The 19,647-nt window shown below is 43.4% G+C and overlaps 1 protein-coding gene across 1 annotated transcript in view; it reads right to left on the minus strand.

Annotated features, from left to right (window-relative positions):
• Window positions 1-19,647, minus strand: part of ADGRB1 (adhesion G protein-coupled receptor B1) — a gene marked incomplete at its 5' end in the record, with an annotated part of 259,043 nt that overhangs the window by 47,848 nt on the left and 191,548 nt on the right. The window contains 3 exons of the mRNA XM_083379962.1: window positions 2,232-2,382; window positions 12,080-12,182; window positions 14,252-14,355. Of these exons, the coding sequence (XP_083236088.1) occupies window positions 2,232-2,382; window positions 12,080-12,182; window positions 14,252-14,355 (358 nt within the window). The remainder of the gene's footprint in view (window positions 1-2,231; window positions 2,383-12,079; window positions 12,183-14,251; window positions 14,356-19,647) is intronic.

Below are 19,647 nucleotides of genomic sequence, written 5' to 3' on the forward strand. Positions count from 1 at the left end.
GGAGTTGAAGTCCACAAGTCGTAAAAGGGCCAAGTTGGAAGACCCCCTGTTCTAGACCCTCCTCAAAACCATCCTTCTCCCACTTCATCCTTCCCACTTTAACCACCACCTCCTCCTCTAAGATATCCAAATACGTATTTCTCCATATCAGTCTTAGCTGAATGAAAGAATGGGAAGGTAGATGGTGAATATATATATTGGTCCACCATAAAAACATATGGGGGCTACAGTCAAGAGGAAATCCAAGTCTTATTTTCTAAGAAGGTACACCTCAAAAGAGAATGAATTGAAATCTGTCTAGAACTTCAGCTGTGCCATGGTGATCTGCTCAGTAACTGCCAATTATCAGTTTTCTGGTTCCTGTTCTTAGAATTAGCTTATAGCCATGTTTATCCATCACTAAAGAGAGCCTGTGACATCCACTTAAGGGTTGATATTCTATCCCAATTAGCAATTTCTTCTCAAGGCTAAACATGTTTGTATCCAATATGTTCAAAATGTCTACAATTTTCTTCTTAGTTAAATGATTGATTCACTTATCCCTGGGCTATTTGTTTTCACTATCTCTGGCTTCCTAGCCTTCTCAAGAAGAACAGAGTTTGAAGGGACCTTGGAGGTCTTCTAGAACAACCCCCCCCACGCTCAAGCAGGAGATCCTATATCAGGGGTGTCAATCTGCCGGCCGACGGGCTGGATGCGTCATGCGGAAGCCATGCCCATCCCATTGCTGGCAATGACAAAATCATTCCGAAACGTTGCGCGACATCACATGACATTGTGAGTTTGGCATGTCTGTCCTATATCATTCTAGGCAAATGGCTGTCTCTTCTTAAAAACTTCCAGTGTTGGAGCATTCACCGCTTCTGGAGGCAGGTTGTTCCACTGGCTAATTGTTCTCACTGTCAGAAAATTCCTTCTTAGTTCTAGATTGGTTCTCTTCTTGATTAGTTTCCATCCGTTGCTTCTTGTCCTGCCTTCAGGTGCTTTGGAGAATAGCTTGACTCCCTCTTCTTTGGGTCAGCCCCTGAGATATTGGAAGACTGCTTTCATTTAACCCCAGATCTTCTCTTCATTAAACTAGACATTCCTGCAACCGTTCCTTCTATGTTTTAGCCTCCAGTCCCCTAATCATCTTTGTTGCTTTTCTCTGCTATCTTTCTGGAGTCTCAACATCTTTTTTGGGTCATGATGATCAAAACTGGATGCAGTATTTCAAGTGTGGCCTTACCAAGGCATTATAAAGTGGGACTAACACTTCATGTGATCTTGATTCTGTCCCTCTGTTGATGCAGCCTAGAGAAAAATCAGACACTACGGCATATGCAAACATCCCAAATGAGTATTTGGTATAAGATGTTAGGAAAGATTTCCACCCAGCAATCTAATGAACTATTGACACAATATGACAAATTTGGGATTAACTGCTTTAAAGCTTCAAGAATTGCTAATTCTTGATATTTTTGATGGCAGAGACAGCAGTAGAAGAGCAGACGGAATCGGGGGGGGGGCAGAGTTAAGCAAGTCATTAGCCTAGAATCATTATGTTACATTTCAACTAACGGTCTAAGTCCAATCCTTCTTGAATTCTATCGACGCTTATCTAGCACCAATTTAGTACAAATAGTCTTAAAACCATTCATTTAGTGACCATTCAAAGTTACAACAGCCCAGAAAACAGGGACTTATGATCATTTTTCACACTTACGGGCATTGCAGCATCCCTACGATTATGTGAACAAAATTCAGATATTTGACAACTGGCTCATAGATATGACGGCCGCAGTGTCCCGAGGTCATCTGATCCCCTTTTGCAACCTTCTGACAAGCGGAGTCCATGGGGAAAAGCCAGATTCACTTAACAACCGGGTTACTCACTTAAGAACATCAGTGATTGATTTCACAATCAAGTGGCAGGAAAAATTGTAAAATGGGACAAAACTCACTTAACAGATGTCTCACTTAGCAACCGAAATTTTCGGGCTCAATTCTAGTTGTAAGGTGAGGACTCTCCTGTATTGAACTTCGGTTGACCCGATTCTTGTCTATAGGCTTGAGCAACAGATCAAGAAGATCGATCAACTTAAGAATCTTCAGGATTCTTCATGCCTGGCAGAGCCTCCATTTTGCAAAGTCTAAAGCCAGCCTTAGCCTTTTGATTTGCCTTTGGTACATAGGCTACATCGTGAACACAGATCGCAACTTTCACCGCCGTTTGAGCGAGGGATGCTCACCCCATCCAAGACACAGGAAACGTTTACGAATGATGCGGTTCCGTAGCCTGCCCGTCACGGCCATGTAGGATTGCCAAGCTTCTGTTAGCACCCAGCAGAAGGAGGAGAGGAAGAAAAAGTGAAGGAAAGCAGCCACCAAGGTACAGATCACCTGGAGAAGGAGAGCAAAAGGGAGGGAGGTCAGCAGAAAGAGAAGCTGGAGGAAACCAAGAGAAGAAGCAGAATAACAGAGCTGGAAGTGACATTGGAGGCCTTCTAGTCCAACCCCCTGCTCAAGTAGGAGATCCTATGCCAGGGTTAGGCAACCTTGGCTCTTTGATGACTCGTGGACTTCAACTCCCAGAATTCCTGAGCCAGCATAGCTGGCTGAGGAATTCTGGGAGTTGAAGTCTACGAGTCATAAAAGAGCCAAGGTTGCTTACCCCTGGGATACATGCATTGATGGTAGCCATCTCCAGGGCTTTTTTTCTCATAGAACGCTCAGAACGGAGTTCCGGCACCTTTTTTGGATGGAACCTTGTAGGGTAGGGCAAGGCGGGTTGTATGACACGTGTGAGTTCTGGCACCTTTTTTTTTTTTTACAAAAAAAGCACTGGCCATCTCCTTAAAGTTACTCACAGTTTTGGATATGCGTATTGATAGAAGATGTAAAAGAGCTAAGGTTGCTTACCCCTGCCCTATGCCATTCTGGACAAATGGCTTTCCAGACTCTTTTTTTTTAAAAACCTCCAGTGATGGACCACCCAAAACTACTCTCCCACTGATTAATTAATTAACCAGAAGTAGTAGGAGCACAGAATAAGTTGAACTACATCTGCTCCAGTTTTGCAGGAGGAGAATAACTCAGAATGATAGAATTGTTCCCTAAATTCTTCTGAATGGCTAAAAGTCTCCTGCCTCCCAGTCTTGACTTACAGGTTAAGACTGGGGGTGGGGGGTGGGGGGGTGGGCAGGAGACCTTGAGTTATGCAGAAGAATTCGGGGAACAATTCTATAATTCTGAGTTTTGAACTCATCAGTTTCAGATGACAAAGAAGCGATACATCGCCGTAGACATCAAGAACTCTGGGTTTCTTGCATGGAGGATTCTACAGGCAGCAAATCTCCTTGTTTGTTTGTATCTTACCTTTACTATTTTGGCAAATAACCCAAGGCAACAAATATATCCAGCATGCCTCCCTCCCTCTCTCCCCTATTTTCCCTACAACAGGTGAGGTGAGGTGAGCTGAGAGTCATTATCCCAAAGTTACCCAGCCAGCTTTTATGCCTAAAGTGAGACTAGTGAATTGTCTGAGGTCACCTAGATGGCTTTCATGCATAATGTGGGAACGGAATTCACTGTCTTCTGATAATTGGCCTAAAGTGCCCCAGCTGCCTTTCATGTCTATGAAGGGACTGGAACTCTCCATCTCCTAGTTATTGGTGCAATAACACCCAGCTGGCTTTCATGCCTAAGGCAGGACTAGAAATCAGAGTCTCTTGATGATTGGCCCAAAGTCACCCAGCCAACTTTCACGGCTAAGGTGGGACTAGAACTCACCATCTCTCGGTGATTGGCCCAAAGTCACCCAGCCGACTTTCATGGCTAAGGTGGGACTAGAACTCACCGTCTCTCGGTGGTTGGCCCAAAGTCACCCAGCCGACTTTCATGGCTAAGGTGGGACTAGAACTCACCGTCTCTCGGTGGTTGGCCCAAAGTCACCCAGCCGACTTTCATGGCTAAGGTGGGACTAGAACTCACCGTCTCTCGGTGATTGGCCCAAAGTCACCCAGCCGACTTTCATGGCTAAGGTGGGACTAGAACTCACCGTCTCTCGGTGGTTGGCGCAAAGTCACCCAGCCGACTTTCATGGCTAAGGTGGGACTAGAACTCACCGTCTCTCGGTGATTGGCCCAAAGTCACCCAGCCGACTTTCATGGCTAAGGTGGGACTAGAACTCACCATCTCTCGGTGGTTGGCGCAAAGTCACCCAGCCGACTTTCATGGCTAAGGTAGGACTAGAACTCACCGTCTCTCGGTGGTTGGCGCAAAGTCACCCAGCCGACTTTCATGGCTAAGGTGGGACTAGAACTCACCGTCTCTCGGTGGTTGGCCCAAAGTCACCCAGCCAACTTTCATGGCTAAGGTGGGACTAGAACTCACTGTCTCTTGGTGGTTGGCCCAAAGTCACCCACCTGGCTTTCATGCCTAAGCCGGAACTAGAACTCAAGGTGTCCCACTTTGTAGCCTGGTGCCTTAACAAAGGCTGGTTAACAAAACTGGTTTTCTATTCCTTAGGAGCCCTGTGTTTGTGACCATGGTTGGCTTGTTTTTAATGACCACCACAATCATGTGACATTTGCTGGTTCAAGGAGGACAACGTATTGGCTTTCAGAAATGGTCTACCTTCTCAACAGAAGTGGTAAGAGCCTTAACTAATTAACTAAGCTCCCTTTAACTAAGAAACCACTAATGAAACCTCTACCCTAGTGTTAGCATTCTATATAAACACATTTATAGACGCCACATTTTTTGAACGTTTGACCTAAATGTTAAAGAAGATTGCCGAAGTGAAATATTCAAATCGTTTCAAGCATCTGCTCTCTCACTCTGTCGCTCGTTCGTAAAACCGTACTATTCCCCATCAAATATCTTCAATGGATTTTTTTTAATAATAAAGCTTTTCCTTAAAGTTAGAACAATTACCACAAATGCTGGATTTTGCAATATTTACATGGTTTAAATTTGCTAAGGGTCAAGAATAAACCTCTAGGTAGGAGAAAAAATGTTCCACCTATTATTATATTTCATGAGATTTCCTAACCTATCTCACTGCTTTTGCTTCTGCTAGTGGAAGGGAAACCTTTTTTCCTGTCCTCTGAAGCAGGCAATAATGCTGCTTGACCAAACATGATTTAGTAGCTGAGAGCATGTATGGGGGAACCTCCCTACCCCACTGTGCGCCGCCGAGTTTCTCATGATTGACATTAACAATATGTCTCTTTTTCTACACTCTTTTTATCTTCAAAGAGATTTGAAAATGGAAGGATGGGGGTCATTCAGAACCTGCACATAGAAAGTGCACCTTTGTTAATGGAGTTTGGGAAAAACGGAGAAGATGTGCAGGCACAGATTAACAGAAATCAGATTTATTTATTTATTTTATCCATAAAGCAGCATTATCTATAAATGTTGAATAATGAAGAGGGATCACATTGGCCTGCGAAAAGAGGACAAGCTAGAAAGACTTTTTCTAAGATTTCTAAGATTCAGTTGATGTAGGGGAAGGAGTGGCAGAACCTGGGGGCAGAGTCAAAAGAGGAATCAGCTTAGAATCTCTATGTAGCCACAAACAAAGCCCAACCGTCCTTGTATTCTGTTGACTCTTATCTCAAAGGGGCTTTTTAAAAAAGGCAACTGGACTGTTTTTTCCAGGAGGAGGAGGAGGAGGAGGAGAGGAAGAAGAAGAAGAAGAAGAAGAAGAAGAAGAAGAAGAAGAAGAAGAAGAAGAAGAAGAAGAAGAAGAAGAAGAAGAAGAAGAAGAAATTTGCTAGAGGTAAGCAGGCCTCTCTTGTGCATCTTGCAGATGGTCCAGAGGCCTGATGTGTCAATAAAAATGACATGGCACATCACCTATGACATGCATGTGATAGGTTCTCCATCTCCACCCTAGAACATCTGATTGACCACAGTAAGCTTGGACTAGGATGGGTCTTGGGTTGAACATCAGAACAGGCTTGTATTGTTCTGAGCTTACAGTCTTGTATTGCTACAGTTACGTCTTTTCCCTCGATTTTATTCCTCAGTATGGACAGGTCAAGGACAGGCTACATGTTCCCCTCATTTTATTTGGGCCAATACATGGACAAGTCTCTTCTCCCCATGCTTTTGGTGGCATCTAAGCCAGCGTTAGCCGCAGATGTTACTGGATTCTGCATTTAGCAAGAGCCAGCCAGGGACTCTAGCAACTTGATCAGTGTTCCTCAACCTGACAGCCATCTAGGTGTGGAAACATCAACTCTAAAAATGACTCAGCCCCATTGTCCTTGCTGAAAATTGTAGGAAGAGAAACCCACACACCTACAAGTCATCAAGGCTGATGTAAAGGCTGTTTTCCGTTGTCCTGGATTTTTAGAGTGTTCTTACGATGCGGTAATTCTCACCCTTCTTTATAATGAAGAACTTTGTAGGGAAAATAATAGAAAAACTGTTAAAAGAATTAGATAGGCGTTGTCTCCTGTCTACAACACAGTCCTTTCAGCAGCTCCAAGAGGATTCGGCAATTGTTTGCACTCTGGTTCAACTGACTCTGAAGGCACAGATAAGCCATCAAGGGCCCTGAATGGCTCTTAGAAAGAGTGCTAAAGACCAGATGACTGCAAAGAAATATCCAGTCACAACCAGCAGAAGAAGAAGCAAAGAGCCTCTGAGGCCTACAAAAAGCTATCTTGCATGAGTTTTAGAAGCTCCAGAGGCTCACAAGAGTAGGGCCTTCTCACATGACTTCCAGAAGGTCCAGAGAGCAGAGTCTGGAGGAGAGGAGAACTGGAGAGGTCTCTTTTTGTCCAGTAGGGGTGTAGGGGTGTGTGTGTGTGTGTGTTTGTATGTTTGTGTGTTTGTGTGTGACTTGCCAGCAGACTCAAAATAGGCAAATTCTGAAGTTTTGAGATGCACAAAAGCTTTGCCATCACTGGCCTAGGACAGCGTTCTCCAATCTTTCCGGGTTGGTGGCCTGGCATGGGGAGGGGGCAGGGAGGAATAAGGGATGGCTTTGCATGTTCTTCTGGTCAGTTGTATTTTTTTAATATAGCGATAGAGAAGGACAGAGATAAGGAGATAGAGAGATAGAGATGGTAGAAATACAGATAGAGAAAGTAGAGAGAGAAAGACAGAGATGCAGAGGCAGAGATAGATAAAGAGATTGAGATAGATAGATAGATAGATAGATAGATAGATAGATAGATAGATAGATAGATAGATAAATAGATAGATAGATAGATAGATAGACAGACAGACACAGTAGATAGACAGACAGACATAGTAGATAGATAGATAGATAGATAGATAGATAGATAGATAGATAGATAGATAGATAGATAGATAGATAGGTAGGTAGGTAGGTAGGTAGGTAGGTAGGTAGGTAGGTAGGTAGGCAGGCAGGCAGGCAGGCAGACAGACAGGCAGGCAAGCAGGCAGGCAGGCAGGCAGGCAGACAGACAGACAGACAGACAGACAGATAGATAGATAGAGGCAGGGATAGAGGTAGATAAAAAGAGAGATGGAGATAAAGAGATAGATATAGTTAATAGAGAGAGAAACAGACATACAGAGAGATGAAGAGAGACAGAAATAAAGAAATAGAGACATACGGAGATAAAAATAGAGAGAGAGAGAGAGAGAAAGAGAGATGAAAAAAATTGAGATAAAGAAGTATGCCACTCAAAATTATTTGAAGTTGGTGGCCTATAACCTGATTCATTGACTGATTGAATGAATGATTGAATGAATGAATGAAGCGATAACACTTTCATACTGATTTTACCCTGAAGCTGAATTTTGGCTCCTTCTTCTACATATTTTCCACTTTTATTACATTCTTTTCACAATGGCTATTGAATTTTGTTACCCTCCTCCACAAAATTGCCTAGGTTCTCGGTCCTATGGAGAACTTTAAACACATCTGCTCAGACCTCATGGGATATGTAGGTAGGGCTGTTTTAGAGCGTATATCCTATCTATTCTGGCATCCCGGTTGCACATATTACAGAAATTACGAGTATCCGTTTCAAAAAAAGTTTGTCAGAATTTTTTTTCTTTAAAAAAGAATAGTAGCATTTTAAAGAACTGCAGTACAGTTTATAGGCAGACATATTCACCTCAAATGTAGAAGCAAAATGGAATGATCTAAGTGTTCAACATTTAAAAGATGAGAAACAACGCTGGGAAATTTAATGTGTCGTTATCTTTGACTGCCAGATGCTGATTAAAAAAAAAGATGTGTCATAGAGGTTCTCTTAATGAGAAAATTCTTGCATGAATTATCTGTTTTTGTGGAAGTGATGCTGAGAGGGATAGACTGACTATTCAAATTGAACAGAACAGGAAAACTCTGGCTGGGTGGCAGACGTGTGAGTGTTAATTAGCTCTCTTATTAATGAACCAAGCATTTGCAATTTGTTGCTGCTAAAAATGAAATGCAAACTCATATTTTGTGAAAGGAAGGGGAATGTCCAGATCAGATTGCATATGAAATAATGGCTCCAATGCTCAGGGAGACAGTTGAAGAAACACACCAGTAATCTGGAAGATTGAATAGGAAGTTGCTGGAAACTAAATCTTATGAAGACCAGTTCTAAGATGGCGGCGCCTGGAATGGCTGTGGCTGCATTGGCTCTTGAATAGTTTTGGGAGGGATAGTAAGGGCTATAGGCCACATGATCAGGAAGATTTTAATGTGTTTGAGCAACATGGTGGAACTAAGGTAACATACGACATACGACCGACAATCTTCACTGGCCTGGCGAGTTTCTAGTTGTTTTGGAACTGCTGGTGAGACCGTTAAAAGTCGTTGGCGCTGTTTGAGTTTGTTCTACCAGCAGCAAGATCTGACTGCTGGCCCAGTGATGGATTGTATTGCAAATCAGGGCTGTTTCCAGGGGAGGCAGAGGAGGAGAGGACCTGGAGCTTATGGAGCGAAGGAACTGGATGAGGCTGTCGGCAGGCCCAGAGGAAGAGAGAGAGGCTTTCGGAGGAGTTGGTGGCGGTGGCAGTGTGCTCCAGGGGTGAAAAGAAGCAAGGCCTCTTTAAGGAAAAGGTGGAAGAGTCAGGATCAGAAAAAGGAAAGAATACAAGCTAACTTGAGGGCTAATCCACATGGAGCCCCATTTCCATCTGTCCTATTTGCCATCGTTCACTCCCTAGAGACTAAAATGGACAATGTGAAATTTGAGCGGGCCCCGAACAAGGAGTATATATCGGAGGTGGTGACCCTTTGAGAGCTGTATGCAACAAAATTTCATTTTGATGTATGCCGATTGGTGTACATTCAAAGTGACAAAAAAGTTATCATCAGTTATCATCATTTGCGTATAAGTAACATCACTGCATTGATGATGTTACCTAGTTGGGTAATGAAACGTCTGCAAGAAAACCACCAAGCCCAGAGAGGACCAGGGACCCCACAGTTCTCCTCCTCCTCCTCCTCCTCCTCCTCCTCCTCCTCCTCCTCCTCCTCCTCCTCCTCCTCCTCTCCACAAACCCCACTCCCTTCTAGTACTGATGATGTTACTTAGTTGGGTAATGAAATGTATGCAAGAAAATCACCAAGTCCTGAAAGGACCAGGGACTGCACAGTTCTCCTCCTCCTCCTCCTCCTCCTCCTCCTCCTCCTCCTCCTCCTCCTCCTCCTCCTCCTCCTCCTCCAAAGTGCTTGAAAAGACCCCCTGAATCTATAGACTCTGCCAACGCTATCATTTTCCCCAACTCAGTGTATATGAACTAAAGTTTACTCAAGGTCATCAGTTGCCTTCAGGATTGGCAGAAAAAGGTTGGGGGAAAAGCAGATCCTTTTTTTTCATCTAGCCCAACCCGCCCCCTGTCCAAGGCAGGGGTTCTTAAACCATCCCAGACAAGTGATTGTCCAAGCTTTCCTTGAAAGCCTCCAGTGATGGAGGCCATGCAACTCCAGGAGGCAAGCTTTTCCACTGATTTTCCACAATCAGGAAATTCGTCCTTAGTTCCAAGTTAGATCTCCGTCTGAGAAGCTTCCACTCATTTCTCCTTGTCCTACTCTCAGGTTCCCCTCTTCCCTGTGACAGCCCATCAAATATCAGAAGATGCTATCCTGTCTCCACAAATCCTTCTCTTTGTTAGGTAAGCATGTCTAGTTCCTTTAACTGCTCATCATACTGCTTAATCAACAAATCATCTCTGTTGCTTTTCTCTGCATTCTTCCTTGGGCCTCAGCATCTTTTATTATCATTTTATAGATAATGGAGATATTAAGACATAGAAGTGACAATACATACATACTTATATACATGCATACAGTGCATACATAGAGCATGTACTGTGTATATATATATATGTGTGTTAAGTGTTTGTTAAGTATTTAGAATACCTTGCTAGGTCCCTTTATTTCTTTGTTAGCAATCCAAAAAAAATTACATATGTGTGTGTGTGTGTGCGCGCGCGCGCATGTCTCTGGGTGTCTCTGGGTGTCTCTGGGTGTGTGTGTATGTAATAATAATAATAATAATAATAATAATAATAATAATAATAATAATAATAATAATAATAATAATAATAATAATAATAATAATAATAATAATTTTATTTATATACCACCCTTCTCCCGAAGGACTCAGGGCGGTGAACAGGGCAGATATATAAAAAATACAAAAATACAAAAGTTAAAAGAAAATTAAACATATGCCCAACTAAAAACAGTAAATACATATATTAAAAATGACAATAAAAACCCAACCCATCCCCCATCAGGCCAGGCCGGCTTGTTCAAATAAGAGTGTCTTCAGATCGCATCGGAAGGAGCGGAGGTCGGGCGCCATCCGGAGCTCAACCGGCAGCCGATTCCATAGTTCTGGGGCGCCCACAGAGAAGGATCTCCCCCTGGGGGCCACCAATCGACATTCTCTGACCGGAGGCACCCTGAGGAGGCCCTCTCTGTGGGAGCGCACTGGACGGAGGGAAGTTGATGCCGGCAGCAGGTGCTCCCTAAGGTACTCTGGACCCATGCCATGCAGGGCCTTAAACACCATTACCAGTACCCGGAAGACAACTGGTAACCAATGCAACTCATGGAGCAGAGGTGTAACATTGGAGTATGTATGTATGTATGTATGTATGTATGTATGTATGTATGGTCTCTTATATGTCTTAATACCTCTTATATCTCTTCATATCTCATTATATATCTTAAAGGTAAAGGTTCCCCCACACATGCGTGCTAGTCGTTTCTGACTCTAGGGGCTGGTGCTCATCTCCGTTTCAAAGCCAAAGAGCCAGCGCTTGTCCGAGGACGTCTCTGTGGTCATGTGGCCGGCATGACTAGACGCCAAAGGCGCACGGAACGCTGTTACCTTCCCACCGTAGCGGTCCCTATTTTTCTACTTGCATTTTTACGTGCTTTCGAACTGCTAGGTTGGCAGAAGCTGGGACGAGTAACAGGTGCTCACTCTGCTACACGGCACTCGGGATTTGACCTGCCAAACTGCCGACCATCTGATCGACAAGCTCAGCATCCTAATCCACTGAGCCACTGCATCCCTAACATACATACATACATACATATGTATCGGGCTAGGGTTTATTTTTGGGATAGGTCCTATTTTCAGGAAAAACACGGTATCTCTTATATAATTTAATTAATGCCAGATTTGGCATTTTTGTCCAACTATCCAGTCTTCCTCAAGAACTTAGTGTAGACGTATCTTAATATAGTGTCTTTTATTTGTCCTAATACCTCTTATATATCTTTTACGTATCTCATAGGCTAACTGAGATATTTGCTTCCTGGCGAATACCATTTAGGTCATTTTCTCCTCCGCAAGGAGAGAGATCAGATTCATTCAACTTGACAGATCAGTCCTCCCCTTGCTTGCTGCTTCAAGGCAGCACTTTCGAAAGGACGACTCAAAAGCATCTTCTTGGATGCCTTTGTGTGGATGCATGCAGGCGTGTCAGGATGGAGACAAAGCTATAAGCGTGCCCCCGACATTATCCGATGAAGACATGGATGACGTACGTCTTTCTGCGTCCTAGTTTCGGACCCCAAAATCATTAGCAGAAGGAAAGTCAAAGAGCTGGCCTTGAAGGTTTTAATTCCAGATGGGAGCAGGGTTAGAGTTACCTTGTTCCGGGTTTGAGTTTGCCCAATCAGGATAAGAGCGTTGGAAGATACAATGGAAAGGCAGAAATTGATCAGGATGACCGAACGTTCGGAGCGGATATACCTGCAGTAAGGGAACAAGGAAGCAGAAGGAGAGGAAAGCGTGTCAGATTTGGACTTTCAATAGGACAGGCAGTGTGGTGTGGTGGTTAGGACACTAGATTAGGATCAGGAATCCAACCTCGGAACTTTGAGATAACCTCATTTCTCCATTTAACCTAACTCCAAGGATTTGCTGGGAGGAAGTCCTAGGGATGCCATTGAGATGCTGTGGAGGTAGATGAGGTAGACATCTAATGAAAAAAAAAATTCTAAATGACAAATAGGATTATTGAAACTATATACTTAACTGTTGTTAATTAAAATAATGAGAATTGTTTTAATCTAATGTTTTGCAAAGAAAGATACTTTGGGGAAAGGGGAAATCAAATGAAATTAACATATGGAATATAGATCATAGAAATCAATGTTAAGGACTGTCTTATAAATGTTTCCCAGACAACATTCTGTTTACAAATTACTGAATGATTTATGTTATGTTAAAAAATTCTAATAAAATATTTAACAAAAAGAAAAAAGAAAAAAAATCTGGATCTGCATTAGCTGTCACCTTCACCCAGTGGTGGGATTCAGATATGTGAACAACCAGTTCTCTGCATGGATGTCGCTTCCGGAAGTCCGTTCTGGGCCTGGGCTACAAAAAAATTAGCTACCGGTTCTGCCGAAGTGGTGCAAACCGGATGAATCCCACCACTGGACCCAGGGCAGAAAACATCCAGCAGCCAAGAAGGCTCCCCACCCATTTGCACCGCTCAGGTGACCTTGAGGACACAGGTAAACCTCCAAGTGGCCTGAACGATTCTCTAAATGGATGCAAAGGGCCAGCTCTTCTGCAAGGAGCAATTAAATGCCACAATATGCTGAGCCATAGGATATTTCTGAGCTATCCTTCAAAAATCTTTATCTTTATTATCTTTATTAGACTTATCTACCGCCCTTCTCCCGTAGGACTCAGGGCGGTTCAGAAGGTTTTTTAAAATAACAATACAACAATTACAAAAATTAAGAACAGTTAAAATGATTACATTTAAACCTTGAATAAATATAAAACCCCAATTAAAATCCAATTAAAACCCCAATTAATACTCTCAGTCTAGGCCAGAAAGCTCAAAGAGCCAAGTCTTCAGGTCCCGGCGGAATGATCGAAGGTCAGGGGCAGTCCTAAGCTCTACGGGCAGCTGGTTCCAAAGGGCAGGTGCGCCCACAGAGAAGGCCCTCTCCCTGGGTGTTATCCGCCAGCAATCTTTTACCGGTGGTAAAAATGAAACATTTTTTCCCCCACAGTAGAATTGCATAATCTAGCACAGTGTTTCTCAACTTTAGCAACTTCTGGATGTGTAGACTTCAAGTCCTGGAATTCTCCAGTCAACATGCAGAGCACCCCACCCCCCAAAAAAGCTCTGTTCATATATTTTTTTAAGTGTCTAAATACAGAGACGAGGATATGATGAATTTGGGAACTGCTCAATTTCTTTCTAGTTTTCCATTGATTTTTCACTGCTAAGGTCTAGCATAGAGTCCCCCAACCTTTTGGGATTGGTGGCCCGGAGCAGGTTGGAGTGTGGAATGAAGACATGTTTTTTTTTGTGTGTGTGTCTGTGTGTGTGTGTGTGTGGCGGGGGGGGTAAATGCATGAGCACATGTATGTGTGTGCATGAACACCCATCGCTCAAGCAACGGGCCCTGAGCATTGTGCGAGTGGGGCTGCAAACGCCCATGACCCTCATGGTGACTCTCATGAGGGGGGCAAGTGACACTTGTAACACTTGCCCAAGTGGGACTGTGCACACTTGGCCACACACACTGCACTGGCCAGCCACTCGCACGGCCTGGTGGCCCACAGGTTGGGGACCCCTGGTCCAGCAGCTGGTAGACCCAAGACCCAGCTTTAGTAGGTTGAAGGACATCTACTTGTGATGGACCAGGCTATGGATCTGTTGCTTTCTAGCTTGGCTTGATGGCTACCACCGCAGTAGTGATTAAGCTACGGCTTAATTTTCAGCAGCCCCTGCAAACTTTTTCCAAAGAGGAAAGGAAGTTGAGATACACGACGCTGAGGAGTCCAAGTCTTACCTCCAGACCGAGATATAAATGATGATCAGGAGAAGGAGGGTCAAGGAAGACACCCCACAGCCAACGATCAACGTGACCGAAGGGACGAGCACTTTTTCTGTATTCTGAAAAAGAGAGGAAATAGAAACGTGGAGACGCTCGTGAGGGAACCTCTGTTGACCAATGTTTGATACAAACTACAGGAAGTCCTTGACTTGTGACCGTGACTGAGCCTCAAATTACAACTTGCCGTTCAGCAAGTCACCCTGATTTTATAACGTTTCTCTTAAGCGAAAGTCACTGCCATTAAGCGAACTTTGTGGTTATTAAAAAAATCTATGATACCCAATGGACATTTTTTTGCCAGAAATTGTAAGTACAGGCATTCCTTGATGTGCAACTGTTCATTTAGTGACCCTTTCAAAATTACAACGGCATTGAAAAAAGGGGCTTATGACCATTTTTCACACTTACAACCATTGCCGCATCTCCATGGTGATGTAATCAAAATTTGGACACTTGGCAACTGACTCATGTTTATGACGGTTGTAGCGTCCCCGGGTCATGTGATTAAAAATTCAGATGCATAGCAATTGACTCCTATTTATGACGATTGCCGTGTCCAGGGCTCCTATGATCTGCTGTTGCGACTGTCTGACAAGCAAAAGTCAATGGGGAGACAGATTCGTTTAACAACTGTGTTTTAACTTAAAAATTGCAAAAATTCTCTTAACTGCTGTGGGAAGAAGGGTGATAAAATGGGGCAAAACCCACTTCACAAGTCTCTCGCTTAACCACAGAAATGTTGTTATGGTCATAAGTCGAGGAATGCCTTTAAATGCTGGTTTCTAGCAAAAAAAAATCTCATAAAACATTTATCTGAAATGGTATCGGGCAGTGATGGTGAACCTTTTAGAGACCGAGTACCCAAACTGCAACCCAAAATCCACTTATTTATCACAAAGTGCCAACATGGGAACTTAACCTGAATACTGACGTTTTAGTTAAGAAAATAAACCTTCATACATTAACATCTTTGGTCTTAAAAGAAAAACACAATAACAGAGTTTTCAATGGTACAAGCAACTTTTTACTGAAAGGTAAAAGTTTGCATTTGGCATGTTTTTGAACAATTAATGTGATTTTTGCTGTTGTATGCATGCTGATAATTTGTCTAACCTTGGCTCATACTTCGTACGTTTGAGAGCAACACATGCAGCATTCAGGTCATCTGTTAGTCTGTTTCTGGTGTCAGATTTGATCTAATTCAAAGCTGTAAACAGCGGCTCACAAGCATAAGACGATCCAAACAAAGTAAGGAAAGCAATCTCAAATTCTTTCATTGACTTAAAATTATTTGGCAGAGAATTCCACACTATACTATAGAGTTTCCTGCCTGAGCAGGGGGTTGGACTAAAAGACCTCGAAGGTCCCTTCCATCATCATCATCATCATCATCATCATCATCATCACCACCACCACCACCACCATTATTCGCAGTCACGTGACCGTGGCATAAACACAATCTTGCAATGGAAAGGAAGCCGTGAGAATTTTGAAACTGGGTCGTAGACAGCCTTGGGAAAGTCTGTAGTAACTTCAAAATGGCCACCAAGCAACCCATCATAACTCAAGGACTAGATTATTTAAATGGCTTGATTTTTTCTCTCCTCTCCCTTAATTTGAATATCGTACTTTTGCTGCTTTAGAATCTTGAATCCTGAATCTTCCTGGGGTTGATTTATTTTCTTTTAGATATTGGGAAAATTTCGTCCAGCAGGAGGTTATTTGTGGCTGGCTACATGCAAGTATTCCTTCTTCAGCTGAATGTGTCCATGTACTAAGAGAACGTCATATATATTTTTAGAAAAAATTAGTCTATTTCCAAGATTAATATCAAATCCCTGGCAATAAAGCACAGACGAGGACACATGAATTACACAGGCTTCAATAGGAGTTTGAATGCAAACATTTTAGAGTAATGTACAAAATCTTGGAACCCCCGACAGAAACCATGATTTATCGGTGAGTTTCTGCAGGTAGAATCTCTTTGGATGTATTTCTTTGATAGGTAAATCTTATTGAGAGTGGTGTAACGTAAAATATAGGTATTCTGCGACTTACAACACAACTGAGCCTCAAATTTTCCGTGGCTAAGCTAAACATTTGTTAAGAGAACTTTGGAATGGGAACACTCGTCGTGGCCACTTCGCCATGGCCAATTCACTGTGGTCAACTCACCATGGCCAACTTGCTGTGGGAGAATTGAACAATTCAATTTCATTGTTTCATTATTCAGTTTCATCTACAGACCTCATTCCCTTCTAGTACTGATGACATTACCTAGTTCGGTAATGAAGTATCTGCAAGCAAAGCTCAGAGAACACCAAGGACCCCACAGTCGTCGTCGTCCTCCTCCTCCTCCTCCTCCTCCTCCTCCTCCTCCTCCTCCTCCTCCTCCTCCTCCTCCTCCTCCTCTCCCTCTCTACAGACCCCATTCCCTTCTACTACTGATGTTGTTACCTAGTTGGGTAATGAAGTATCTGCAAGAAAACAAACAAGCTCAGAAAACACCCCCACAGTCCCCCCCTCCTCCTCTCTGCAACTTCCCCTCCCTTCTAGTACTGATGACGTTACCTAGTTGGGTAATGAAGTATCTGCAAGCAAAGAACTAAGCTCAGAGACCGCCAAGGAGCCCCCAGTTCAATCCTGAGCTACAAATATTCTCTTCCCTTTGTAGTAAGGTAAAGGTAAAGGTTCCCCTGCACATGCATGCTAGTCGTTTCCAACTCTAGGGCCCGGTGCTCATCTCCGTTTCAAAGCCGAAGAGCCAGCGCTTGTCCGAGGACGTCTCCGTGGTCATGTGGCCGGCATGACTAGACGCCAAAGGCGCAGGGAACGCTGTTACCTTCCCACCGTAGTGGTCCCTATTTTCCTACTTGCATTTTTACATGCTTTCGAACTGCTAGGTGGGCAGAAGCTGGTACGCATAACAGGCGCTCACTCTGCTACGCGGCACTCGGGATTCGACACACCAAACTGCCGACCTTCTGATCGACAAGCTCAGCGTCCTAACCCACTGAGCCACCGCGTCCCTTCCCTTTGTAGAGATATGGTAAATATGATAAGAGATATGCCTTAGATTTCCATCCCTCCTCTAACTATGCATAACTAATGCCAGGATAGATATTAAAATCCCCTGTCTGGACTGGACCGTGCTGAAGACTTTCTTCTTTCTTCTTTCTCTTTAACTTGACATAGTTAGCTTCTTCTTTCTCCTCTGCTGGTAGTCTTTTCTTCCTTCCATCCCTAACCAGTAGGCGATCTCAATGGTGGGATCCAGCCAGTTCGCACCAGTTCGGCAGCATTGGTAGCTAATTTTTGGTTTGCCCAGGCCCAGAACGGACTTCTGGAAGCGGCATCCCCACACAGAGAACCGGTTGTTCCCCTATTTGAATCCCACCACTGGGCTATCTCCTTCAAAACTCAGGCCTCATCTCCTTCCATCAGGCCCTTGCAGGAACAGAAGGTTAAGGCGAGGGAACAATGATCTTCCGACGGAGTTCTAGTCCTGACTGATCCCTGTTCCTTCACGCCTGACTCGCTCCGTGTGCATGTCAGGAACCCACCCGTGGCATACTTTCACCTCCTTGTGCAACACTAACAGGGAAAGCGGATGTGACATTTCCAGAGCAGCCATGATCCCCTTCCTTAGGTAGTCTGGATTTTATAGACGGGAGTGCTTACTATTAAACCAAAGAAGAAGGGATGCTTGAATGCTTGCTGGAATTGGGTATGTCTAGTTTCACGCGGTGGCTCAGTGGGTTAGGGCACTGAGCTTGTTGATCAGAAGGTCAGCAGTTTGGCGGGTCGAATCCCGAGTGCCGCGTAGCAGAGTGAGCGCCTGTTACTCGTCCCAGCTTCTGCCAACCTAGCAGTTCGAAAGCACGTAAAAATGCAAGTAGAAAATAGGGACCACTACGGTGGGAAGGTAACAGCGTTTCGTGCGCCTTTAGCGTCTAGTCACGCCAGCCACATGACCACGGAGATGTCCTCGGACAAGCGCTGGCTCTTCGGCTTTGAAACAGAGATGAGCACCGGCCCCTAGAGTCGGAAACGACTAGCATGCATGTGCGGGGGGAACCTTTACCTTTACTTTAGTTTAATGAAGAGAAGGACCAGGGGCAACATGATAACAGTGTTGCGATATCTCATGGGCTGCCACACACACACAAAAAGGGGGGGGTGTCAGCCTGTGCTCCAAAGCACATTGACCCAAATTGTCCTCCTCCTCCTCTTCCTCCTCCCCCTCTCCTCCTCCTCCATGCAAACCCACTCCCTTCTAGCACCGATGTTATCTAGTTTGTTAATGAAACCTTTAAACAACAACAACAACAACAACAAGAACAAAACCCTGCCAAGCTCAGAGAGCACCAAAAACCTGGCCACTTCAACCCTGAGCTACAAATATACTGCTCAAAAATAATTAAATAAAAGGAACACAAGATAAGACATCCTACTATTAAATACAAGTACATTGCGTTGTTTAAGTGTTCCCTTTATTTTTATTTTTTTGAGCAGTATATTTTCTCCCCAAAGCTATATAAACTAGTAGGCTCATTCAATTTGCATTTTAACACTGAACTGCTTTGCAAATCAGATATCAACGGCAGCTTTGTTCCTAGCAATCCAGCCCCTAGCTGTCAAGTGGGAGGTGTGGCTTTCTTCGCCCTTTTAAAATAAATAAATAAATAAATACATTCTTCGGGGCAAGGGCCCCACCGCTATTTGTAAAAAAAAAAAATGAACACAAGGGATCCAAATAAAACCCAAGACAAAACACCAAATGAGTTTGTAAATACGAGCTTGAGGGAGTTCCCTAGCTGGGTCACGAAACGTCTGCAAGAAAACAACCAAGTTCAGAGCGCACCAAGGACCCTGCGCTAAATAAAATCATATTACAGCAAATAAATAAATAAATAAATAAATAAATAAATAAATAAATAAATAAATAAATAAATAAATAAAAAATAAATAAATAAATAAATAAATAAATAAATAAATAAATAAATAAATAAATAAATAAATAAATAAATAAATAAAAACTACACTCTATTACTCCAAATTAAAAAGACCTGGAATGCGTTTGCGGTTTTTGTCTAATCGTAAGTGTTTCCCAACGCTTGCCATTCGCCTGAAAAATTGGAGAGTGCACAATGGATAAACAGGGTTGCCACTGACTCAGGGATGGGAGAATTGAAATGTCCCTTTTCTGCACGGTTTTGCACAGCCACAGACCGTTCGCTTAATTATAGTGAATAAAATGGAGCCTAAGAGCCATCTTAATGCAGCCCGATTCATTAACAATTAAACACTCCCCGCTCGCTCTCTATTAAGCCATCTCCTCAGGAAGGGGA

Source organism: Vipera ursinii (genome assembly GCF_947247035.1).
Source record: "Vipera ursinii genome assembly, contig: SUPER_3_unloc_1, whole genome shotgun sequence".
NCBI lineage: Eukaryota > Metazoa > Chordata > Lepidosauria > Squamata > Viperidae > Vipera > Vipera ursinii.